Genomic DNA, 24326 nt, shown 5'->3' with positions numbered 1-24326 from the left:
GTATGCTTGAAAGTTCAAAAAAAAAATGGCGAAAGGAAGAGCCAAAGACTAGAGCAGAGTCGGTCACTCTCAGCCGGAGAGCGTTCCATTCACTTTTCAATCATTGTGGCTAAGTTCAACATTAACAATATATTTTTTTTTTTTTGAAAAGGAAAATAAATTTCCATTGATACTAAATATCAAAGATACAATGTCCGACGGAACAGAGTTTCTTTCATCCACAAAAGTATACCATCTAACCGAAGAGTAAGCTAGTACTCCCAGACGCTTAGACGATATGGCCTTTAATGTCCGAAAAAAAAAATACCAATTGGGCCTCGTTAAAACCCCGCAAGAGTAAAAACCCAATGGGAAAAAAACTCAAGGAGGAAAAAGAGTACCCTACAAAGCAAATATACATCCTTTACAAAGAAATTACAAGATAAAACTCGTATCCTCCGATGCTAAATTGATTTGTACACTTATGTCCTTTTCCATCTGCTACCTCTAAAATTCCGTAGAGTGCAATATTTAACATTGAACCTGCAAGATATTATAAACATTAAAAAAATAGTTAGCGGACACTAAAGTTAAAATAGTATGTAAACAATTCAAATACACCAATTAATTAAAAATAAAAACACGTCAATAAATGACACTTAATTGTGGTCAAAATATTCCACAAACATAACTCATAAAGAGACAATTAAGCCTTCAATTAAGGCACAATTAACAAAACATTAACGCCGCAATTAACGCCACAATTAAGGCACAATTAATGCATCTTTTCTGAAACCGACACACGGATCTCATTCCGATCCCGGAAATGTCGCCGTCACCGCCATCCTCTTCGGTTACCACCGCTATCCTGTCTCTCCCGTACGAGATCGTGGAGTCATTAGCCGAGTCTCGTCGGTAGCTTTCTTTAGTTTTTATAGATCCCTGAAAAAAAAACAAAAAAACACACAAAGCAAACACGCAGCGATGGGATTTCTGAAAAAAGGATTAGGAATCCTCGAGTTTTTAATCGATTTTGTGATTCAAATCGTAGGTGAGGATGAAATGGTTCAAATCTGGCTATTTTAGTTTAAAAGAGAAATGTGAGCAAAGTCTTCGTCTCTACCAAAAACAATATATAAATAAATAATAAAAAATCAAACCAAGGTCAGGGTTGTAAATGGATTTGGGGAGTTTGCACACTACTGTGCAATTGGGCTCACATGTAGAAGGGGTTTTGATGAGACTGTGAAAATTGATAGTGAGCGGGGAATGGAGGAGAACGACCGGAGCTTCACAAAATACTTAAAGATAAGATCAGAATAAAACATAAATCGCAATTTAGAAGCAAGAAAATATCCATCTCTCCAACCAGGATTTTGAACGAAAACATATCAACAAAAGATCAACTCCAACATTAACAATATTTGAAGGGCTGGACAGTTCATTTTTAAACTTTAAGGGTCAGTGTAAATATTGTAGCAAACTTGGATGGCATATAGGGAAATAAGCCTCCTAACTTATGAATTATATTCCTTCAAAAGGCCAATTATCATTATATAGTAATAAATAAGAACTTATATTTTATTGGAACTAAATTACATCTTGTCTATTATTTTTTATTATTAATAAAAGTGTGTCACGAAGTTGTATAAAAAAAAGAATCATTAATCTATACTTCTTTGTGAGGACGGTTGGATAGCTCAAACTGTTTAGAGTTTAGAATATATCATTTGTTGTCGAGAATTTTTTTTAATGAAAATACATTCTTTTGTACATCAAAATATACGTAGAAAGTCAAAATTATTATCATTTTCAAATTTTCAAGCGGAGTATAATATTATACTATAAGTGTAATTAATGTAATTTTTATGATGGCATCACCTTATTTCTTAACATTAACAGGCGTAAAACTTGCAAAGAAGACCGTTGAAACGGAAGGAGCAAGTCACAAACTCAAAACTCCATTGTGTATTTGTGTGCTAAAAAGTAAATATATATTTCGTGGCATCGAGGTTTCATAGTTTCTGCTGGAGGTTGTCTACAAGGCGGCGAACGTAATTACTCTAATTCTACCCTATCTTTCTTCTTGTGATATGCATATGTACTTGTATGCTGAGCTTACCCGCCAACTGTTTGATAATATTACTGAATGAAGTTTTGCACACACGAGTATCCCTCGCCCCTTTAATATACTACTGTTTTGTTCACTTTTCTCTTGTTTTGGGTTTGGTCTCGCTAATTCATAATTCGGGGAAAAGTTTCGATTATTCGGAAACTGCATAATTATCTATCTTTTTGGCTACTGGGGTTCTGTTGTTTCAATTTTATCTTTGGCACAAATATACGTGTTCTCTGTCTGTCTTATATGGTTGTAGCATATACTCAACTTTCAGTTGTAAAATAAGTCGAAAACATATAAGAGGAGGATGATGGACATTACTAGATCCAGAACTTAGTAATGAATGATCAAACTTTTACATCAGCTGAAACTTACCTGAATGGAATGGACCAATTTGTCACATAAGCATGCCCAATCAATTACTTAATTGAATTGCCTAGATATATTAATCATTATGAACCAGGTAATCAACATGAAATCAGTAGTAGGGACTAGGGTCCAGGTTTGTGGCATACATATGTTGCAGCATATTATGAGTGGTTTTTTCCAGCTGGATGGCATTAACCCTAGATTTTTGATGAAAGTGCCGGGGACTACTGTATCTTTCAGCAGAAAAATCACTCATTCTATGGTTTTTACCATCCAGCAGGTTTTTACCGCTGAACGTATGCTGCTTATAATCGATTGTTGTGGACCATTACCCTGATTAGAATTAGATATTCTCAACTTTAATAATGGTGTATATTTTCGACCTTCTACATAAATAATATGAATTTTGAATAAACACATCTGAAGGTGTCTTCAAATTGCCAACCTTTTTTAAATACTAATATAATGAATGTCCGATCTTTATTTTGAAATATCTGGTGGGTTAGAAATTTTGCTCACTTGAGGATATATAAAATCTATTTTATTAGTCAAAATAATGGAAACGAGTTTGACGTCTTAACTTTATCTTTTGCAGATTTGTGCAACTCTTGTTGCTTTCTTGGTGTAAAAGAATTGAGTAATTGGTGGTGCTGTAGCATTTTCTGTTGATTTCAACTCTACCTTCTTAATTTCTGCCATGAATGATTCTAAGTTGTCAAAACTCTCGATTCCGCAAGATATCCTGCAGTCTTTGTTCCTTGCTTCAAATTCATCTACTTTAGAAATAGCCTTGGAACGGCTCATACAAGTTGCTAGAGAAACTAATGGTCGCACACAACTTGCTGCCAAAAACATCCTGACTATAGTACTACAGCTCTGCCAATGCGTTTCTGACCCTTCTTGTCGCCAAATTCGTTTATTGTCTCTAAAGCTCCTAAGAAACTTATGCGCGGGAGAAATAATTAACCAGAACTCATTTATCGAACAAAAAGGTGTTGGAATTGTAAGTTCTGTTATAATTTCTGCGAATAGATGTTCTTCAGATCTTGAAATGGTAAGAATAGGATTGCAGATTCTTGGAAATGTCTCATTGGCTGGTAAAGATCACCAGCAGGCTGTATGGCATGACATCTTTACACCTGACATCGTTGAGATCGCACAAATCCGAAACAGGGGGACATGTGATCCTTTGTGTATGATTTTCTATACATGCCTCGAAGGCAATTCTGGATATGTTTCTGATATCTGTTCAGATAAAGGGTTGCCTGTGCTTGTTGAGATTATTCGGACTGCATCAGCAGGTTTATTGTTGTTTCACTTGCTTTTCCATTTTATGTCTTTGTGACAAAAATAATTAAAATAGGTTTCTCATAACTTTCTATATTTCTTTGATACTATCAGTTGGCTCCGGAGAAGATTGGTTTGAGTTGCTTCTTTCAAAAATCTGCCTTGAAGAATCTTACTTATCACCGTTATTCTCCAAATTATCTTTGTGTGATGATACTAAGTTGAAGTCTGATGTTTTTGAACCTGAGCAAGCATTTCTGTTGAGTAGCCTATCAAAAATCTTGAATGAGCAAATCAGTGATATCAGCATATTTGATGAGTTTGCTTTATCTGTTCTTGGAATATTTAGAAAAGCTGCCGGAGTTGTTCGGTTCACATCAAGGGGAAACTCAGGTCTTCCAACTGGATTTCCCAATATTGATGTTCTTGGTTACTCTCTGACGATATTGAGAGATATCTGCGCCTGTGATCCTAATAAGGCTAAATCTATTGATGTTGTTGAGTCTCTGCTATCTACTGGATTTCTAGAACTACTTCTTGATCTGCTCTGTGATCTTGAGCCTCCGGCAATAATTAGGAAAGCTGCTAGACAAGGTACGATTAATGAAGGGATATCTTCAGACTCGGGCAAGTGTTGCCCTTATAAAGGTTTCCGTAGAGACATTGTTGCAGTTGTTGGCAACTGTGCATATCGCAGGAAGCCCGTACAGGATTGGATTAGAGAGAATAACAAGCTTCTAGTATTGTTGCAACAGTGTGTCACCGACGATGATAATCCATTCCTGAGGGAGTGGGGAATTTGGTCAATGCGGAACTTACTGGAAGGGAATGAAGAAAATCAAAGGAAAGTAAGTGAATTGGAGGTTCAAGGATCTGTGGATATGCCTGAACTTGCTGGTCTTGGCCTCAGAGTTGAGGTCGATCCAAAAACTCACTGTGCGAAGCTTGTTAATGTCTCTTGAATATTGACTGCTTTGGGAAAACAAATTTTCATCCATGAAATTGACAGATATTTTTGCAGGTATATTGTGTTGTTTTCTCTCTATTCCTTTTATTGTTTACTGTGTATACTTGGAGTGTTTTTCATCACATGTTCTATGGAGTTTGTAGTAGCTAGTTTCTGGATTTTTTTTTGCTATGGCCAGAAGAGGACCATGATACAGTTGTTACATATTAAAATATGTAAAATTTTAACATAAAGACCACTCACCCCACATTTCCAATCCCCAAGTTCCTGCAAATGGGGAGAGGGGATCCCAATATCACACCGGGGCTTGTGTGCTGTTTTTCGTCAATATTACATAATTTTAGTTACTGCTGAATGCGAAACTTTGACTCGGTTAGCATTAATGGGTACAAATGAATCTGAGCAAATTATTTATGAGTTATTCGATTGCTTGAAAAGATCAGGGTGTTTGTTTTCACTCAAGCTTTCGCTATGAATCTTACTCTTGTTTTTCTCATTATAGAAACTCCATATATGCCACTGATGCCATGAGTTACTTGAAACCTATTTTGTAATAGGTTGATTAGGGCTGAGCAAAACCAAACTGAACCGAATTCGGTTTAATCCAGAATTTAAATAATTTGGTTAGTTCAGGTTTTTCGGGGCATACCAAAATGATATATAAGTATTATTAAGCTTTAACACTCATAAGTTAAGTGCAGATTCAATGATTGAAATCTATTCTCTCCTCTTTACTCAAGTTATGTTAAAATTAGCAACCCTTCCCTATGTTAATCTTCATTCTGAGCGGCATTTTTGTAAAATACTATCATTATATTCTTCTTTGTTCAATATCCTATGGATTTGTTTTCTCCTGAATCAAAATTTGTTTTTCAGTAATTGATACTCCCTCCGTCCCAAAATAGTTGTCACATTTGGTTTTGTGCCGGTCAAATTGACTAAAGTTTGACTGAAATTTATTAATATTTTATCAATTGACAAAATAAAAAAAATATCACCGGAAATAACTTTTAATCTACTTTAAAATGTAATTTTCAGTTTTTTAAAATAATGAGTGATTGACTTATAATCTTTGGTCAAAACTTAGTCAATTTGACCAACAAAAATAGAAATGTGACAATTATTTTGTGACGGAGGGAGTAGTTTCTTCCCGCGGAAGTGATAGCTTTGTATGTTTTTGTGGGTGAAATAATGTATTGTTTTGGTTAATTTGGCACCTTAATCTACAAATTAGTTTAGAGCTTTTCTGGTTACTTATGTTCATGTGCCTGTGTCTTCTCGATATCTCCTTGGTATCTGTTCTCTGTTTTAAAGTTAAAGAACTAAAGAGTTTGTTAGGTATTTAAGGACTAGTAATTTTTTGTTTTAGACATGAACCAAAACGGCCGAAGTTTTTATTTGGTTCGGTTTATTTAACTAACACGGTTCGGTTGTTAAAAATTCTAATATTTTGGCTTTGAGTGTTTATAGGGTTTGGTGCGATTTTTTTAACGGAACTGATGGAGTTGCTCAGCGCTCACCCCTCGATTGATTGTAAATGCATGTAGTAGTCAGGACGAAGTTGTGTCTTACAATTAGTATCTTCCATTCATGATTCAACTGTAGAGGGCGTTTGGAAACGTGCATTTCATTCAAATGATGGATTTCATGATGATGACTGAAGACTGGGTTTGAATTGTCATTTCAAATTCTTAGATTTATACTAATATTTGAATGTCATGGATTTTAAATGAAATCCAAATCCATATTCCCAAACAAGTTATTTGTTCAAATTCAAAAACAAATGAATCCCGGTTCTCAACGGGTCATTAGTGATTTTGCTATAGATTTTGCATAGAAACTTCAATGCCTAGATATGTTCATGTGCTGGTCAAATTTTGGCAATGAAATGGAGGGACACACAAAGCTGAAAGCAGCAGTTCTAAGGCTTTTGATTTATGAGATGCTTCACTAGCATAAGCCAAGAAAAATATGGTGGACAGACAACTCTTGAAATACTTCATAGAATCATAGGAACTATATGTGGTTTCTTATTGAACGTGTTTGTTGGATGAAATCATTCTTAAATTTATGCTTTGTTGTGAAAGATGGAGGTTGGAACTTTATAATGCTACTGAGTTTCCTGTATAACCTTAAGTTTTAAACTTCGGTGTATGAAAATATAAGAGCCTCACTGTTTTTCTTTTAGCATTTAGTCAAATATATTTTGCTAATGCTAATAGTATCATAGTAAAATGATGAAAACTGGACATCTTAAAAATATGCAATCCATTATCTAACTTTTAATTTTAATAAATATGATGTATTATCAAATTTTGGTTCCCTGACTGCAATTTTTATGGTGAAAGTCACATAAAAAAAAACTAAAATGGGGAAGTGTATCCAGAAATATAACTTTAACTACTAAGAAGACATGAAAGCAGCAATTTATTTTATTTTATTTAAAAAATAACAGGGGGACATAAAATGAGATTATTTTAGGAGAAATGAATTTTAATGTCTTGGTAAAATGCTCGCAACTGTCATTTTGAAATGAAAATTCATGTTGCGTTGTTATTTTATGAAGGATTGAAGTTACGTTCTCAGCTAAAAAGGGTTAATTATCTAGTTGGTCACTGAAGTGGGCTTAATGTATCAAATTGGTCACTGAAGTCAAAACGGTATCAGGATGGTCACTGAAGTGGCCATAAATATCAAACAAGTACCTTGAAATATAAGTTCAAGCAGTAAAAATATTATTTATAAAGTTTTACACATTATTTTTGAATGTTACCAAAACCAAGTAAAAGGTTATGAATTCTAATATTTATGATAATATATTTAAATTTTATCAAATTTATTTATTATTTATTTTTAATTAAAACAAAGAAAATAACTATATGATAAAATATAAATAATAAATAAACTTGATAAAATATAAATATATTATTTTAAATACTAGAAGTCATAACCTTTTAGTTGGTGGTGGTAACATTTAAAAATAATGTGTAAAACTTTATAAATAATATTTTTACTACTTGAACTCAAATTTCAAGGTACTTGTTTGATATTTATGGTGACTTTAGTGACCATTTTGATACCGTTTTGAGTTCAGTGACCAACTTGATACATTAAGCCCACTTCAGTGACCAACTTGATAATTAACCCCAGCTAAAAATTATAACTTTAAATTATGTTTTCAGCTAAAACCACAATTTAAAATTGTGCTTTTTTTTTTTACGTAAACAGTGACACTGCTCATAAACCTTCTCTCCTCCGTGTATAATCTTGTTTCTCCGACACCACGAGTACTTGTGTTTGGCGCAAGAAGAAGCTTTTATGAATCTTGTGTAATGGAAGTTAACTGTATTAAATTACAGCCAGACCCAGTAATAGTGTCTTCATACCCATCACTTTCTATGAACTCGATTGCATCAATTCGCTTCAGCCCTTTGAGGTGTTTATGTACTCGTTCAAATTTGAAGACTGCCCAACAACCCAAAATCACTAGAACCTCGATTTCCAAGAAAAGTGTTAAGGACAAGGTATCAGAGTCTGTGTTGAGAGAGAAGTGGTTGGATTCTCTTAGTTATCCTGTTAGTGTTGCTTCAGACACGGTTGAGTTGGGTGCTAATGGGAGCTCCTCTGAGTGGATTATTGGGGTTGACCCTGATGTTTCTGGTGCTTTGGCTCTTTTGAAATCTGACCATTCTGGCTTTTCTGCTCAGGTTTCTTTTGATTCTTGTTTTCCAGTGTTGATTAGTAGTATGATTTATTTTTTTTGGGGCTGTCAAACGGGCAATGTGATTGCGATGATGTATTTTGTAAATGTTTTTTTTTTTTTTTTTGCCACGGTGTATTTTGTAAATGTTAAGTTACCAACTTCCCGGAAATTTGATGGTGTTCAAGTGTAAGTATACCATGTATGTTATACTATGCGTTGCAGTGTTACTTTAGAGCCCGATATTAACTCTTCCAAGACTCTAATGTTGTGTTTGGTTGGGGTGAACTGATTTCTTTGTTTCAACTAAATGTACATTTAAGGTAGTGCCTGTTGCATCTTCTAGTTTTTGACAAATGATGCAGAAAAACTAGCTCTTGAATTTAGTATCCGGAGCTTGCTGAAGGGTCTTCGTAGTTCGTTCCAAATAATATATGAGAGCAAGTCCAATGGTGATGCTAAAATAGATGTAGCTATTGTTATAATTTGAAATCAAAAAGTGATTTTTGATGCTAAAATAGAACTTATGGTCCAATGGTAAATGCAAAATAGAACCAAATATTTCCAAATAAAGCTATATTCTAATTACATAATTTTAAAGTACATAACTATATTTGTCACTATTATTTTATTAATGCATTTTGTCACTTGCATGCTTATGTGGCAATTATAGCACCATCTATACTTGGTTCTATATTTAGAACCAAGTATAGCATTTTGCTATTTTACATTCAAGTTTAGCAACCCATTGGAGTTGAGTTTTTTGCTTGGGTGCTATATTATAGCAATAGCACTTTCTTTAACATCACCATTGGACTTGCTTTGAGTGAGGTTTAGTGGACACATATGTATCATGTATGGACACTAAAAGTCAAGCTGATACCATGTGGCCTTAGCCTTAAGCATGATTGATGCAATGGGAAGGAAGATTAACTTATGATGTGAATTTAATTAGTGTTTCCCAGGAATTCCCTTTCATTTTGTGTTTGTGTGTTTTCTTAAGGTACCTCATCTTATTTCACTACTGATTTATAGTGTTTTATTTTATCATATTGTAGGTGTTTGATTCTCCTCATGTTAAAGTACCAATAGGAAAACAAACTCGGCGACGTTTAGATGCAAAATCGATTGTTCAGTTACTTCAAAGTTTTGATGCTCCAGTTGGTATACTATATAACTTGTGTCACTATCTTGCTTTGAACCGTTTTGTCTTTACACTTGCTCATATGTATAGTTCGCTTCATGCTATTCTTTTATTGATAAAATAATATTAAGTAGAAATCGGTTTGAGCATTTTTAAGACTTTATTACCTGAGGAGATAATTTTTTAGTAATTTATTTTGATAAATCCGAGACTATTAAATTTTTTAACCAATTTATGAATATAAAAATCTCTACAATTGTGATTCTCAATTTTAACTTCTTTAGCCATCCCATATCAACTTTGTTATATGAAATTGGATTCTTCCATGTTTAACCAGACATATAGATTAATTGCTCTGACAATAATTATAACATACAGTATATAGAATATAGTAAAAATCTCTACAATTGTGATTCTCAATTTGAACTTCTTTAGCTAATTGATCTCTGTATTGAATTAATTTAGGAACTGTGGCATATGTAGAACAATCCACTCCATTCCCTCAAGATGGGAAACAGGTTAGTACTCCTACCTTGCAAACTCGGTTCTTCGTCATGTCATTTGTGTTGCTATAATACACCCCTGCTGGTTGTATGCCGCTTGTTCCTTTCATCCCTCTGATTCTTTTGCTTCCACTCCTGTTCCTTGTCACCTCATTTTTCTGTCTTACGTTAAGAAAGTAGTTGTCACTAGCACTATTATTATCACGCTCATAAGATGTGTAATTTATACAGTTTTTTTTGTTCTTTAAATGATGTTATTCTTTAGCTTGATATGTATTACTATTGTTTTACAAGTCATGAAACATAAACGTGACTATGTTGGTAAGAGCTTTTTCCTAAAGAGAGGAATGTCATATGTATGACTGACACGATAAGGGACTTGAGGGGTGCACCAGGTCTTAAAATTCGAGAATTTAAAAGATGTAAAGAGCAAGCCTGTGATTTAGTTGCTGCCAGCACGTGCACCTTTTATTTTACATAATTTGTTGCATCTTATACTTAATGAATGGGAGTTTTTTCTTGCTGCAATTAAGGGATGGTGGAGCGGAGGATTTTGTTATGGTATATGGATAGGAGCCTTAGTTGCCTCGGGATTTTCCGTTGTTCCAGTGTCATCTTCACTGTGGAAGAATGCATTTAAACTTTCTGGAAGCCGCTCGAGTAAGGTCTGTTTTGCTCTGCTGAGTAATTTTTTTTTTAAGTATGCTCCAATACTCATGATATATTGGGTTTTTTGCTATTAAAGAGGAGTACTTTTTGAAACTGTGCTGAAATTCTGTAAGCATATTATGTTGACAGGATGATAGTAGGGAATTAGCGTCTACATTCTTTCCATCTGCAAGTTCCTTGTTGCAACGCAAGAAAGATCATGGTAATACTTACTCCCTCTGTCCCCCTGGGGTCTTTACATGGGGGACAGGGTCTTGGCACATATTTTACGGCTCCTATAAAATGTAGTTTCATAAATTATTTTACACTTTTTTTTTCTTTTGAATAAAAAATTAATGTTTAAATATTTATAAAGAAGGGAAAATTTTAAAAATAAGTTATGAAACTATATTATATATGCACCTTAAAATGCGTGCCAAGCAAAAAACTGTAAAGAAATGAGAGGGACCGAGAGAGTACTTCTTACCTATTGTACGAATGTGATAGCAAGGGGGTGTCCAACTGCCCATTGACCCCCCAGTCCCCCACCACTTCTTCAGCCTGAACAAGAACTATAAATGTGTAGTATTTTCTAATAGGATCACAAAAAATTATTAGATGGAACTCACTATATAGATTTAGTCTAGTTCGGGCCATATCATCATCATCATCTTAAAAGCTCAAATATTACATATTTAATCAATATGTGTCAAATATTTTTTTGAAAAGTATATATGAAGTTGTAATATTTAAATTTGTACACAAATCTACGGACCCTGCCACCCCCTCCCCCGCGGTTGAATTCTGTTGGATCCCCACTGCATGTAATCATGATTCATTACATGGATAGTTTTATTACTTTCATATTTTGTTTTTCATATCTACTTAATCTAGGAAAAAAGAGAAAGCTATACTTCACTCAGCATGTTCATGTTATAGCTGCTAAATGCCATTTAGAATTTTGCTTCAGCAACTTAATTGTGTTGAGTATGTTCAGTTTATTTGGCAGCAAATTTATGTTCACATATTCTAATTCTTGCAGGCCGGGCGGAGGCCTTACTAATAGCTGCTTATGGCAAAGGTCTGAAGGCGATGCCTGATAGTTCATGCAGTTTGGAAGATTTCTTGGATTTAAAGCTTAAAAGTTGCTAAGAAATTGGTCCATTTTTATGCCTCCTTGCTTGTATCTTTGATGGGTAGTTATTTTAATGTGATAAATTAGGAATTGTGGACATCTTACATAGGCATGTATCAAATTGCAAAGTTTTGATGCAATTTTCAGAATATGGAGATGATTCATTCGGCATTCAAGTTCCATTCTGCCACAGGTTAATGTATACATCTCCCGGTGAGGATTTTGGTGGGAATTCACTTAGTTTATAGTTAGAAGGATTTGTCACAAATGTAACTGGTCGACTAACTTTTGCGATGGATAATTTATTGTTGTATTGACATGACAAACCACAGATGCCTCAAGTTCCCTCTTTTGCATTAGATCTAGTAACCAGATTAACAATTATAACATGTCTGGATTCATATAGAAGCTGTCAATTGATAATAAAATTGTCAACTAAATTGCAAATACATGCAGTTGTACAAACTTTTTGACAATTCAAATCTTAATCAGGTTTGTAAATCATACAGTACGAGTGCAATAGTTCAAAGAAAATTAATATAAAGAATTACATAAAGAATGAACTGCAAATTCCAACAAAGAAAACTTTCCACTAAAATGCTGTATCAAGCAGTCTGAATGAGTTTCTACTTTAAGGACTTGTGTCGGAGATGCCAAGAAACTATTGAAGAGTTATATCATATATAACCCCTCCCAGGTTTCCAATGACTGAACGTGATCCAGCGATTTCAGTAACATGCAATCCATGCTTAACAGCTTCAGAAACGACCATTAGATCCATTCTGCATCGAAATTGAAAATCACAACTCTGCCTATACAAAAAACTAGAATAACATTGCGAATATGGTAAACTGGGACAGCGAAACAAATTGGAACCCTTTCCTTTTCGAATAGCATTTCATGTTTTTATTCAGTGCTCCATTCATATGCAGTATGCACAATACAATTTACCAAATACTGGAAGACTGAAGTTATTAAAACATGTACAACAAAATCAAAGAAAATGAAAATTCAGCCCCCAAAACTTAGCCGAAACTTCAAAATCAGATGCTTACACTTTAGCACGGGATATGTAGCCTAGTATGAATTTGCATTGATCTTTGCCACGAACACGGAGGAGCTTCTCCACAGTATCAAAAAGGAGGGGAATGCTATTCTGTTGAAAGCTTAAATATTGTTAAGAAGAATTCTGAGTTTACAGTTGTAATCCTAGTTACTAAAGCAGACATATATAGTATGAAAGTGGAAGTTCTTAAAAAATATTGATGTCTTATCTACAAGCAAACTATATTCACAAATGAGCTATAATCGACAAGGCTAGGCAAAAATGCAGAGATTGCAGTGAGAAGTAAATGTTACAGGGAGATTACAAAGAAATAAATAGGATAAAGAATCAATGGGATGTAGAGCATAAACACATAAATTCAATCATTACTTGGGCAACAAATTTTTTTATCAGGATATAGATATCAGCCCCAAGAATTAAGTCAAATCCACCAAGATGGCTGCCTAAAATTTGGTTGAGCTGATCAGAATTTCCCCATTCTAGCTTCTCAGCTGTCATCCCTGTATACATGTGGAACAAGATAAGACAGCTTATTCGCAAACATCTCACAGCATTTAGAAATTTATTTTCCTTACAATTAGAAGAATTAGAAGTCCCGAATGATTTATGTAGCTCTATGTTTTTCTTCAAAATCTGAAATGGAATGCAAAGAAATGAGTTATGATGTAAACTAAAAGCGTACCAATCAGGTGCTCATATATTGAAATGACATTGCCTTCAGAACTTCCTCATTATGGTCAGTCAGCACAATCTCCCGACAAAATCGACTGCATAGGATTCCGGTAACCCCTGTAATTAAGCAGTACCAACCAAACTATAACTACAAGGAAAAGATAATGTATAGGCATCACTGGAATTAATAAATTATATGTTCTAGTTAATATTCTCCCAGATAAATCTGTCTAAGAATGTTACTATACACTCCTATGAAAATCCTAACCTGCAAGGGAAATACAAAGATATATAAAGCAAATAATTCTGGTGAATAACTCCATTTAAATGGTACGTATTACAAATTTGTGTAAAAAAAATGCAAGGAAGAAATTGGCAAATTTGGTCAAAAGAACCCTCTTCACAATATTTCACATAAAAATGAAGTGTCAAGTATCATACATGTATCCTTACAAAAAAAAAAGTATCATACATGTAAATTGAGATAAGTTAAAAGCAACAAACATTGTAAATATTTGTAGTGCCCGACACACACTTGCGAGTTGCAGGGGATTTTGATGTTTTTAAGATCCTTCTAGAGCTTTACTCAAGAGTAAGAGGCATAGCATCCATGATCCAATGACCTCTTTGTCAAATTGTATCTCTCTTGCTCAGGGTGATCCTTGTCAAAGATAAGGCGGTTGCGTAAGTGTGTTTAATTTTTAAAAAACAGAGGTATAGCCTAAACCTAAGAGGGGATTATGAGAAAAGATTTGTACAGTCAAGTGGAATTCGAGATATTTTCTACTATAGTTTTAATTGACAATATAACAGTAGTCATTGTAGTGATGTCTAAATTTGATCTTAAATGACACACTTCAAAAGCATGGAAGAAGACTTCTCTCACCCGCTCATTATTTAGCTTGAAGCCTTGAAATTCCAGAATAGATAGAACTGAAAAGAACCTATATAACGAGTAACTTACCAACACCAGAACCTAACTCAATGATGGAACATCCTTGCAGCATCTCAGCATTCTTTGACAGGTAATTATTCAAAAGCATTGCACCAGGCCAAACCAACTGGCCCGTCAGATCAAAGTCAGCTGCATATTACATACAAAATGAGCAACTATATACTTTAAAGATAACCAATCATAGTTGAAATGATATATAATTATCCTTATTTGTCCACAGAACTCTTGTCAACTGTTATCCTACAAAGAAGTACATACCTCATACCTGTATATCATCAAGCCTAAACATTAAGGATAAAAAACATGTGCCAAAACCGTGCTAGCCTTCAAGCTCTACATACCAACTAGAACTAACCGATGAAAGTAGACTGATCACATCACTACAAACACCCTTCTTCTAAAAACACATAACCAGTTTGTACTTTGTAGTACTAGGTACACACACAATACACACAGAAACACACCTTTGCAATTTGCATAACTATATAACAAAATAAATTGTGGGTATACACCCATTGATGAAATCATAGAGAGAAAGCTCACTTGAAGCTGATTGAAGACAAAGGAGCTCAAGAACTTGAGACCCAAATGTGAATGTGGTTAGCTGGTAACTGCAAAAATCAAGAATCAGAGTTAAATGAAGTTTGAATTGCAGTATCAAAGAGAGAGTCTGATAAGAACTTACTTATCATTGATGAAGAAAGACTCTAAACAAATAATTTCTTCTTCTTCTTCGTTTTTTTCCTTTCTTTCCATTTAGTAGCTTAAAAAGTTTGCAACTTTGCAATTAGCTGAGAATTGTTTGCAACTTTGCATTCACAAGAACCTAAGAATACCAGGGTTTTGTTTGTTTTGGTTCTTGATGGACTTTTAAGGTGGGCCGGAGACGTAGCCCGCTGGAGGTGGGTTTTCGAGCCCGTTTTCTTTCTGTGTAGAAAGGGTTTTTGAACGGTGAAATTATATTGGCCCAGACCCCCGGCTCCCCCAACAATTGATGTATCAAATATCTTTTCAAAAATCGGGTCTCACGATTATGAACCCGAACCCGCCCCCGCCTCATGATATAAACATTTAAGCATTCTTTGTCCCCTTTCTTCTTTTGTGAATACTCAACAAAAAGCCGCTGCTGTAGGAAACCATTTGTAGCCATCTCTCTCCTTCTCCCTCTCTCTCGTCGATGAACCTAAACCCCTAAATCTCGATGCAACCCTCCTCTCTCCACTCGCCCCAATGCTACGATCAATACCCATTTCTAAAACAGGTCAGTCCCATCTCACATATCTCTCACTTTTCATCAAACACCTTTCTTCATCATCTTCTTCATTCTCCAATTTCGCTGCTACTCTCCCCAAGATTCAATCTATAAGTGCCCAACTCTTATCTATTCTCTCTACTCCCAACTGGGAGAAACACCCATCTCTTAAAGCTTTACTTCCCTCCCTTTCTTCATCTAACCTCACTTCTTTTTTTGATGAAAACCCATGTATTAACCCTCATGTTGCTGTATCTTTCTTCCATTTTGTTACTCAAAAACCCAACTTTAAGGCTAATGTGAGGTTGTATGCATCTTTGTTGAGTATTTTGATGCAAAATAAGCTTATGGGTATGGCTGATAAGATCTTTTTAATGATGATTAAGTCATGTGAGTTGATAGAAGATGTGAAGTTTGTTGCGGGGTTGTTGAGGGGTAAGAATTTTGAGCTTAGTGTGAGATGTTATAATACTTTATTGATGACATTATGCAGGTTTCTTTTGGTAGATGATATGAAATGTGTGTACTTAGGAATGTTAGGGGATAAAGTTTTGCCGAATATTTACACGTATAATACTATGGTTAATGGTTACTGCAAATCGGGGAATGTGGGTGAGGCTAAATTGTATGTGAGTAAAATTTTACAAGCCGGGTTGAAGCCGGATACTCATACTTACACGTCTTTAATTTTAGGTTATTGTAGGAACAAGGATGTTGATAATGCATTTAAGGTGTTTATGGCTATGCCACGGAAGGGTTGTCGAAGAAATGAGGTCTCGTATACTAATTTGATTCATGGGTTTTGTGAAGTAGGGAAAATTGATAAAGCCCTTGAGATTTTCTCACATATGGAGAATGATAATTGCTCCCCAACTGTCAGAACTTTTACAGTTTTGATTTCGGCTTTATGTGCATTAGGTAGGATGTCTGCATCATTGAATTTGTTTAAAAAAATGGTAGCAAGAGGTTGCCAGCCAAATGCGCACACATATACTGCGCTCATTGATGGCTTTTGTAAAGATAAGAAACTTGATGAAGCTAGGGGAATGCTTAACGAGATTGCTAAAAAAGGGTTGGCTGGAAGTGTGGTGGCATACAATGCTTTAATTAATGGGTATTGTACAGAAGGAATGACTGATGTTGCAATGAATATATTCAACATGATGGAGTTGAACAACTGTAGGCCAAATGTTCGAACATATAATGAGTTGATTCGAGGCTTCTGTAAAGTCAAGCGAATTCACAAGGCAATGACACTGCTTGATGAGATGAAAGAGCAAAAATTGTCGCCCAGCCTTATCACATATAACTTATTAATTCATGGACAATGTGTGGAGGGTCATTTTGATAACGCAGTAAGGCTGGTTAATTTAGTGGAGCAGGATAATTTGGTCCCTGACTCTTGGACTTACAGTCCTATTATTGATTCCCTGTGTAAAATTGGAAGGGTTGAAGAAGCTCATGAGCTATTTGATTCACTCCACGTGAAGGGTATAAAACCTAATGAAGTTACTTATACCACATTGGTTGATGGTTACTGCAAGGCAGAGAAGATCGATTGTGCCTTATCTTTGTTTGGGAAAATGCTTTTAGAAGGTTGCTTTCCTAACTCGTGCACTTACAGTGTGCTAATTGAAGGATTATGCAAAAATGGCAAGTTGCACGAAGCAGCAAAATTGCTAGAGAAGATGGTAGATAGAGGTGTAAAACCGACGATTATAACTTATTCTGTGATTCTTGAACAATTACTTAAGGAGTGTGCATTTGATGAAGCTGAGAAAACTTTTAATCAAATGGCTTCCTTAGGTTATAAGCCAGATGTTTGTATATATACTTCATTTCTTGTTGCATATGTCAACCAAGGGAAGCTAAAAGAAGCTGACAATTTAATGACTAAAATGAACAAGGAAGGTGTTTGTCCAGATTTCAAGACATACACAGTATTAATTGATGGGTATGGACGGTTAGGATTGTTACACCGTGCGTTTGGTTTCTTAAAAGATATGATTGATGCTGGATGTGAACCTTCAAATTATACTTATTCAGTAATAGTAAAGCATTTGTTGATTGAAAAACAGAAGAAACAGAACAGCGGTCGAGCAGGATTTGATTTAAATCAGAATGTCACTTTAACTAATATTGCTGACATTTGGAAACTGATTGAATTTGATATTGCTCTTGATCTTCTGGAGAAGATGGCTGAGTTTGGTTGCCAACCCAATGTTAAAACTTACAAGGCACTTACATCTGGATTCTGTAGAGAAGGACGCTTTGAAGAAGCTTGGATGTTGGTTGATATTATGAAAAAGAAGGAGCTCATTCCTGATGAAGATATGTATAACTCTTTACTAAGATGTTGCTGCAACTTAAGAATGTATGAGGACGCAGTGAGGCTGCTTGATGCTATGTTCCAATGCGGGTATTTACCACATTTAGATTCTTGCAAATCCATTGTTTGCGGATTATGTGATGATAGAAGAGGTAAGAAAGCTAAGACAGTTTTTTGCAGTCTTCTTAATTATGGGTATAATCATGACGAACTAGCATGGAAACTTCTTATTGATGGTTTGCTTAAGTCGGGCTTTGTCGACATGTGCTCAGATTTAGTGAGCATCATGGAGGAAAATGGTTGCCTGCTTAATCCTCAGACATATTCAATGTTGATCAATAGACTTCCTTCGAAAAAATGATGACAACTAAATCATTGTCATGGTCAAGATTGTCAGAATGTCATGAGCAACGGTCCCCTCTAACTCTGTGATCAATCTGGTGAACGTTTCTCTCTATCTTTTTCTCTATTGAACATAGAACTTTCCTTCTATTTTTTTCTCTCTGTGGACAGGTAAGAGCTTACTGTGATGTGCCAGGGGGTGTGTATTCAACTGATTTGCCTTTAAAAAGTAAACATGTTACTCCCTCTGTTTCAAATTACATGTCCACTTTAAAAAATCACATAGTTTAAGAAAAGTGGATTTTGAGAAAAAAGAAGTGTATTAAGTCATTAATTGAACCTAATATGTGGTATATGGTTGATCTTGGAAATATAAATTTGAAATATGTGAAGGAGAGTTGATTTTGGAAATATAAATTTACATTGGAAGTTGAAGTGGACAAGTATTTTGAAACAAATTTTTTTTTTCTAAAGTGGACATGTATTTTGAAACGGAGGGAGTATTTGACTTCATAAGCTGGCTATGGTTATACAGAAGTGTTGATAATTAACTCAAGAAACCTAATAGGCATAGTTATAAGTATTTTTCCTTAAGAGCCCCCCTGCGGACAACTATTAAGTATTAACCATACATAAGAAGATTCAATATCTTTCGATAGAATGCACTGACAAGATAATAAACAATCTTCACTGCTGCTACAGATATATTGTGTTGATATATGACTCCTTGCTGAAGCAGCTTCACATTCTTGACTTCAGCATTCTCTCAAACAAATATCATAGGAAACAGGAAATTAATCAGCACTTGCAAGCACAAAGCTTGTCTACATTAATTCAGTCAGTAGTGTCTTAGAGCCATATGCACAGCTATATTAGCAACAGTTGCCAGATTTTATCACACTTGTAATCCTATTGTTCTCTCTCCATGTTTTTCCTGCATCTTATATGGTATTTTAAGATACCAAGTCCTCTAGTTTTACCAAAAAAAAATTTTAAATCGGAAACTTTTTTTTTTTTTGATAATTAAACAAACCCACCTACCTTGTCTTTGACAAGGTTCGGACCCTCGATATCTCGTAAAGGAAGCGAGAGAGATACCATTATACCAAGAGTTCGTTGTTTTAAGTCAACAACTTGAAAGTGAGCTCAATGTAGTATATTGTCCCCCATGTCACCCTGATCATAACCAAGTTTTTTATTTTTTTGGACTTATGTGCAATATGTTTATATATTGAGGCCTGTAGAGGATGAGTCAGGAATCCACAAGGCAATGAGCTGCACCAGATATTGTAGTTAATATAAGACCATTCAACTACTTATATTGGCAACTCTAATAACAAAGATTAATATATTGGCCTTGAATAATATCTATACACAATTCATTATTTATAATACACTTTGGTGTATTTACATGTAACACTCACTCGCCCGGGGGTGTGATTTTGACTTTTTGAATTATTTCGAGTTTGTGCTAATAAATGGACAACTTCAGTAAATAAGTTTCTGCTTGCTTCATTTTGTACAGTTTGTATCGAACATTATAATTTATGTTTACACTTCTCTTCGCCCTGTTAGTTTTATTGTTCCAGCCCCTTTTCCACCTTTCAAGTCTGAGAACCAACTTGTGATCTTGTCATATACGTATCTTTTTTTGTTTGGTACAGGGGTTTTCTTTGTGCTTATTTTTTTTTCTCTAAATGTGTCTGAAATATCTCGTCTTTTGGTTTTAAGGATGGAAGGTTTAGAATTCCACACGGTCAAATCCTCAAGTTGCCCCCATCATTAAGGCATGCTGCACCAAGTGAGTAAAAAAATTTCCTTCAGTTTCTGGCATCCGATTCATTGTTTGGTGACGAAAATTTCTGAATTAGCTAATTGATCTATACTGATCTAGTGGAACACTGTCTTTTTTCATTTAGTTTTGTCTTCATTCTTCCTAAAAATATTTGTCATGACTTTTAACTGCGGAAATATGTAATTTCCAAATACAGTATTAATATTTCAAAAAGTGTCCATTTTATATCTAATGCAGTTCAGTTTGATTGCCTGTAGAAAATGAAACCGAAAATGCACTCCTGAAGATAAAAATCTGACATTCACCATCCTGTTTATTTTATATATGTACTTCATTTTACTATGATTTTTTCCTTAGTTTTCCTGAACATTATAAACAACAATTGGACTCCTCACAACATGACGAGGACTCTTCCATATCAATGAGCCTGAAACTAAAATTTTTGCACTTGGCATTGTTTTTGTCTTCACCACAACCTTAAAGCTTTTCTTTTGCGAGACACGTGTAAAGGATAGACTTGTTGGAGAAACACTAATCTCAACCCCTTGTGGTGCTAGAATGGTGGCATTAAAGATAGCCATTGCAGGACCAACATTGGTAACTGTCCTTCTAAACACAGCAGTCCTTTGTTCATGCTGATTTTTCAGTGCAAGTTGCATTGTTGGATAGTTTATGGCATCTTCACCACTGGCAGGAATCAAATTTGAGCAGTTTATTGATTTTGTTCCAATTAGCGGGCCAAAAGATGATCCAGGATAACCCTCGTGGCACAAAAATTGAATGTAATCCATTTCATCCATGTCGTAGACTAGTCCAGGACTGGTAGCTCTTCTAGGGTTTAATTGACCAGTACCATAGGCAAATTCAGCTTCATGGTTAACCCTTGAACTCATTGGTTTTGCTTTGATCAAGCATATTGCAGAAAATGTAAACCATTAATGCATATTCATACTAGTTTTTGCACAAGTTTAGTCTCATAATTTACAAAGCAATTTTAAGAAATTTACCTGTGGTCATGATTGCAGATTTGATTGCCGCCGGAGACCAATCAGGATGAAATGATTTTACGTAGGCAGCTGCACCACCTACGTGCGGGCAAGCCATGGAAGTTCCCGACATGAGGGTAAATTTCGAGTGCTGATTGTCACCTTTTAATCCTGTAAGGGACTTAAGTGGCGTGTATGCTGCCAAAATATCAAGCCCTGGTGCAGCGATATCAGGCTGATCCAGAAATCAATAGGCCGGACAAGATCAATAAGGTAACAGATAAAGATGCATGCCGAGAGTGTATACATACAAATCAAAACATCATTATAGTATTATAATTCTCTACCCTTATATAACTCTGTTACATATACCTTTAGAAGATGTTTTGCTCCATGATTCGGACCCCTAGACGAAAACGAAGCAATAAATGGAGCAGGGATTGTAGTTTCCTCAGACCTGTATATTACTCCAGTTGGAGTCCTGCAAATTTTGTAGAACAAAATTATTTTCAACATAAATCAAGGTTATAAGATGCATCTTTATATATGGTTTCTGACTAGTACTTGCTTTGTTGATCTTATATATTTATTGATGAATTCGCCTGTTGTGGAGTTCACCATTGTTGAAGGTGCCATAAAAATCATGGCAGCATCAAGAAACATTTCACTTTGGATGATTGTTCCTATGCCTCCTAGGCCTTTGACAACAGAATCTATACCCCATGATGATAATTTGCAATGAACAACTTTTCCCTTCACTTTGTTCTTATCCATTGAATCTTCCATGCAGAAGCTGTGAAACAAAAATGCATAAAATAAACCAATTGTCAAAAATTTAAATAGAAGTATAGATTAATATGATTTTGTTGTTAAAATATAAAGTTAACATCAGTTACCCTGCACTTTCTCTACTTGCTGCGTTCTTGGCTGCATCTGCTCCAATGGCAAGAGGATAAAACTTTTGCTTTGGTTCAAACAAATTAACTCCAACTCCCTGCACATTCATGTGTATATAATACGTAAAAATCAGGAATCGGAACTAATCATCTGACCTGCCGATTCAGGATTTATCGGAGATTTTCTTAATAAATCAGGAATTTTTAGTCAAATTGGAGTCTAATTGGCAAATCGGTAAAATATTATTTAAGAACTAATAGCGGATTTTTAGAATACTTGGTATTTGCCTATGGAGTTTTAGATGCTTCTTAAAGAGATTAATTTAGTGGAAACTACTCCTATGAGATTAGGAGACAGACTTACAAGAATAGTTTTTCCATTTCCCAGCACAACTTTGCTTTTGAACTGCCTGTTAATGCCACTGGCTGCCACAGTAAAAATCCAAGGTGCATGATTTGTTACACTTCCCAGACTAGGACCATCATTCCCGGCTGAAGCTACGGTTATAATCCCTTTTCTCATGGCATGAAATGATCCCAGTGCAATAGAATCAGTGTCATAACTTCCTGAAAACCCCCCAATGGAGATGGATACAACATCGACTCCATCATTGATGGCGGCTTCAAAAGCAGCCAATATGTCCATATCTGAACATCCAAAATTCCGCCAGCAAACCTTGTACATTGCTATTCTAGCTGAAGGGACGGCTCCACGAGCGGTCCCTTTGGCAAGCCCCGAGAGGGTTGCATTTGGAACCAGGGCTCCAGCTACGGTTGAAGATGTGTGAGTACCATGGCCATCTACATCAATCGGGGACAATATGTCTTGTGGATCTGGAGTTCTTTTATCCAGCTTGAAGTACTGTGCTCCTATAAGCTTGCTTTAATGACAAATGCAGTTAACAGTTTAACAGAAATAGAGAATGAGAACTTAGTGTTCATAAACCTAAATAAACTTGATGAAGGCCTAACGCCATGGTATTAGATCAACACAAACACGAACGCACACACAAAAAGATGTATGAGTAATGACTAACTTGTTGCATCCAGAAAAATTTGCAGACTTCATGCAGCTTCCTTTCCACTTGGCTGGAGGGGGACCAAGGCCGCGATCACTGAAACTCTCTGCTTCTGGAGTGATCCCTGCAATGCAAACACAAGAAGGTATACTTAACTGTTAATAAGCTCATTAATTGTTAAATAGGCAACCTAATCCGCGGTTAACTAAATTTTGAGCCGTGATTACCTGTATCAAATATTCCCACTATAATGTCGCGCTCCATCTTCAGTCTCCTCTTGGTATTTTGTGCTAGGCCAATAAAATCCCATGATTTCGTTGTGTGAAGCTGGTGGTACTTATTCTGGAAAACTGAGAGCACACCATCCATGCCTGTATAGACAATAAAAAACCATTATTCCAATTTACCTGCTAAATTTGCAAAACTATGATTCTAATATTTAGTAATTATAATAATTATTTGCATACCAGATAATCTGTTAGCTTCATGTTCATATAGTTTTGCTGCAAATGCATTGAAACTCTTTGTATAACTATACAGAAGAGATTCCCTAGCATCATCCTCACTGTTTATATAAGAACAGTATTAATGATATTATATTATGGTAGTTTCATAACTTGTACTTTCAAAACAATGAACAAATAAACAATCAAAGCTGACCATCCCTTCAAGGATGTGAGGACATTAATGTGACTCTGCTGTAGAGAAAACTCTTTGTCAACTGGATGATCTTCCAAGAAAACAATGTAAAATTCCTGCAAAGTAAATCATAAGGTTTTTTTATACCAAAATGTGCATTTCATCCTTTGTGAAGAAAAGAGTATAGCTTTCATCGTATTTCTAATAACGAAGAATGCAGCAGTAGCTGGTCCTCCGTATTAGTAGAGGTACCTTCTGCAGTTCTCCTTTTACAGGAATGGAACTAGCAAAGAACATAAGAACAAGAGGATATATCTGAAGTACATTGATGAATAAATTCTTCATATTTGTTTGAGAATGTGAGCTATATTGCTGATACAGTCTCTATAAATAGTAAGTAACCAGGAAGATTAACTGAGACTTCAGCATAACTTTTGGCTTGTGTTGAGGAACCTTGCAAGGAAGGGGAAAAAAACTGTGTATTTAAAATATGTTTATAGGCAAACTAAACCAAACATAGCCAT

The 24326-nt window shown here is 35.2% G+C and overlaps 5 protein-coding genes across 8 annotated transcripts; 3 read left to right on the top strand and 2 right to left on the bottom strand.

The window, feature by feature from the left end:
• Nucleotides 1-1853: 1853 nt before the first annotated feature.
• LOC108206151 (uncharacterized) lies at nt 1854-6807 on the top strand. The gene is made up of 4 exons (XM_017376356.2): nt 1854-2033; nt 3063-3768; nt 3869-4775; nt 6192-6807. Exons 2-3 carry the CDS (start codon nt 3165-3167, stop codon nt 4714-4716), a joined length of 1452 nt encoding a protein of 483 aa, XP_017231845.1. The 5' UTR covers nt 1854-2033; nt 3063-3164; the 3' UTR covers nt 4717-4775; nt 6192-6807.
• A 1116-nt stretch (nt 6808-7923) lies between these two features.
• On the top strand, nt 7924-12192 carry LOC108206690 (Holliday junction resolvase MOC1, chloroplastic). 2 transcript variants are annotated; one of them, XM_017377072.2, is made up of 6 exons: nt 7924-8428; nt 9480-9585; nt 10031-10083; nt 10602-10733; nt 10867-10939; nt 11759-12192. In XM_017377072.2, the coding sequence occupies exons 1-6, from the start codon at nt 8054-8056 to the stop codon at nt 11866-11868; spliced, it is 849 nt and encodes a 282-aa protein (XP_017232561.1). In that variant the 5' UTR covers nt 7924-8053; the 3' UTR covers nt 11869-12192. The 2 variants fall into 2 exon arrangements, with proteins under 2 accessions (XP_017232561.1, XP_017232562.1); XM_017377073.2 differs by lacking the exon at nt 10867-10939 and having other exon boundaries at nt 7925-8428.
• A 56-nt stretch (nt 12193-12248) lies between these two features.
• Nucleotides 12249-15488, bottom strand: LOC108209208 (uncharacterized). Of its 2 annotated transcripts, none has more exons than XM_017380003.2 (8): nt 15230-15488; nt 15088-15155; nt 14554-14673; nt 13633-13706; nt 13493-13550; nt 13287-13417; nt 12907-13007; nt 12249-12633 (listed from the first exon to the last, which is right to left on the bottom strand). In XM_017380003.2, exons 1-8 carry the CDS (start codon nt 15298-15300, stop codon nt 12513-12515), a joined length of 744 nt encoding a protein of 247 aa, XP_017235492.1. In that variant the 5' UTR covers nt 15301-15488; the 3' UTR covers nt 12249-12512. The 2 variants fall into 2 exon arrangements, with proteins under 2 accessions (XP_017235492.1, XP_017235493.1); XM_017380004.2 differs by having other exon boundaries at nt 12907-13018; nt 13316-13417.
• Nucleotides 15489-15623: 135 nt separating this feature from the next.
• LOC108209206 (pentatricopeptide repeat-containing protein At5g65560) lies at nt 15624-21795 on the top strand. Of its 2 annotated transcripts, XM_017380001.2 has the most exons (4): nt 15624-16231; nt 16490-18565; nt 20199-20268; nt 21288-21795. In XM_017380001.2, exons 1-2 carry the CDS (start codon nt 15775-15777, stop codon nt 18484-18486), a joined length of 2454 nt encoding a protein of 817 aa, XP_017235490.1. In that variant the 5' UTR covers nt 15624-15774; the 3' UTR covers nt 18487-18565; nt 20199-20268; nt 21288-21795. The 2 variants fall into 2 exon arrangements, with proteins under 2 accessions (XP_017235490.1, XP_017235489.1); XM_017380000.2 differs by having other exon boundaries at nt 15624-18565.
• On the bottom strand, nt 20544-24253 carry LOC108209207 (subtilisin-like protease SBT4.14). The gene is made up of 11 exons (XM_017380002.2): nt 24055-24253; nt 23824-23918; nt 23631-23728; nt 23391-23534; nt 23182-23287; nt 22509-23025; nt 22145-22242; nt 21817-22041; nt 21621-21729; nt 21270-21483; nt 20544-21163 (listed from the first exon to the last, which is right to left on the bottom strand). Exons 1-11 carry the CDS (start codon nt 24145-24147, stop codon nt 20616-20618), a joined length of 2247 nt encoding a protein of 748 aa, XP_017235491.1. The 5' UTR covers nt 24148-24253; the 3' UTR covers nt 20544-20615.
• Between the last annotated feature and the right edge of the window lie 73 nt (nt 24254-24326).

Source organism: Daucus carota, chromosome 2 (assembly GCF_001625215.2).
Source record: "Daucus carota subsp. sativus chromosome 2, DH1 v3.0, whole genome shotgun sequence".
Classification (NCBI taxonomy): Eukaryota; Viridiplantae; Streptophyta; class Magnoliopsida; order Apiales; family Apiaceae; genus Daucus; species Daucus carota.
Note: the sequence above shows the minus strand (reverse complement) of the source record. Positions and strands in the feature narration are given on the sequence as shown.

Excerpts from the sequence above, each read along its gene's own strand:
- LOC108209208 (XM_017380003.2), bottom strand. The coding sequence starts at position 15,300 with ATGGAAAGAAAGGAAAAAAACGAAGAAGAAGAAGAAATTATTTGTTTA. Across the intron at positions 13,551-13,632 it reads ATAATGAGGAAGTTCTGAAG|ATTTTGAAGAAAAACATAGA; the intron begins GCAATGTCATTT and ends ATTCCATTTCAG. Across the intron at positions 12,634-12,906 it reads TACATATCCCGTGCTAAAGT|AATGGATCTAATGGTCGTTT; the intron begins GTAAGCATCTGA and ends ATTTCGATGCAG.
- LOC108206151 (XM_017376356.2), top strand. The coding sequence starts at position 3,165 with ATGAATGATTCTAAGTTGTCAAAACTCTCGATTCCGCAAGATATCCTG. Across the intron at positions 3,769-3,868 it reads TATTCGGACTGCATCAGCAG|TTGGCTCCGGAGAAGATTGG; the intron begins GTTTATTGTTGT and ends TGATACTATCAG.
- LOC108206690 (XM_017377072.2), top strand. The coding sequence starts at position 8,054 with ATGGAAGTTAACTGTATTAAATTACAGCCAGACCCAGTAATAGTGTCT. Across the intron at positions 10,734-10,866 it reads CTGGAAGCCGCTCGAGTAAG|GATGATAGTAGGGAATTAGC; the intron begins GTCTGTTTTGCT and ends TTATGTTGACAG. Across the intron at positions 10,940-11,758 it reads GCAACGCAAGAAAGATCATG|GCCGGGCGGAGGCCTTACTA; the intron begins GTAATACTTACT and ends TAATTCTTGCAG.
- LOC108209206 (XM_017380000.2), top strand. The coding sequence starts at position 15,775 with ATGCTACGATCAATACCCATTTCTAAAACAGGTCAGTCCCATCTCACA.
- LOC108209207 (XM_017380002.2), bottom strand. The coding sequence starts at position 24,147 with ATGAAGAATTTATTCATCAATGTACTTCAGATATATCCTCTTGTTCTT. Across the intron at positions 21,730-21,816 it reads AAATATATAAGATCAACAAA|GACTCCAACTGGAGTAATAT; the intron begins GCAAGTACTAGT and ends CAAAATTTGCAG. Across the intron at positions 21,484-21,620 it reads GAGCAAAACATCTTCTAAAG|CCTGATATCGCTGCACCAGG; the intron begins GTATATGTAACA and ends TTTCTGGATCAG.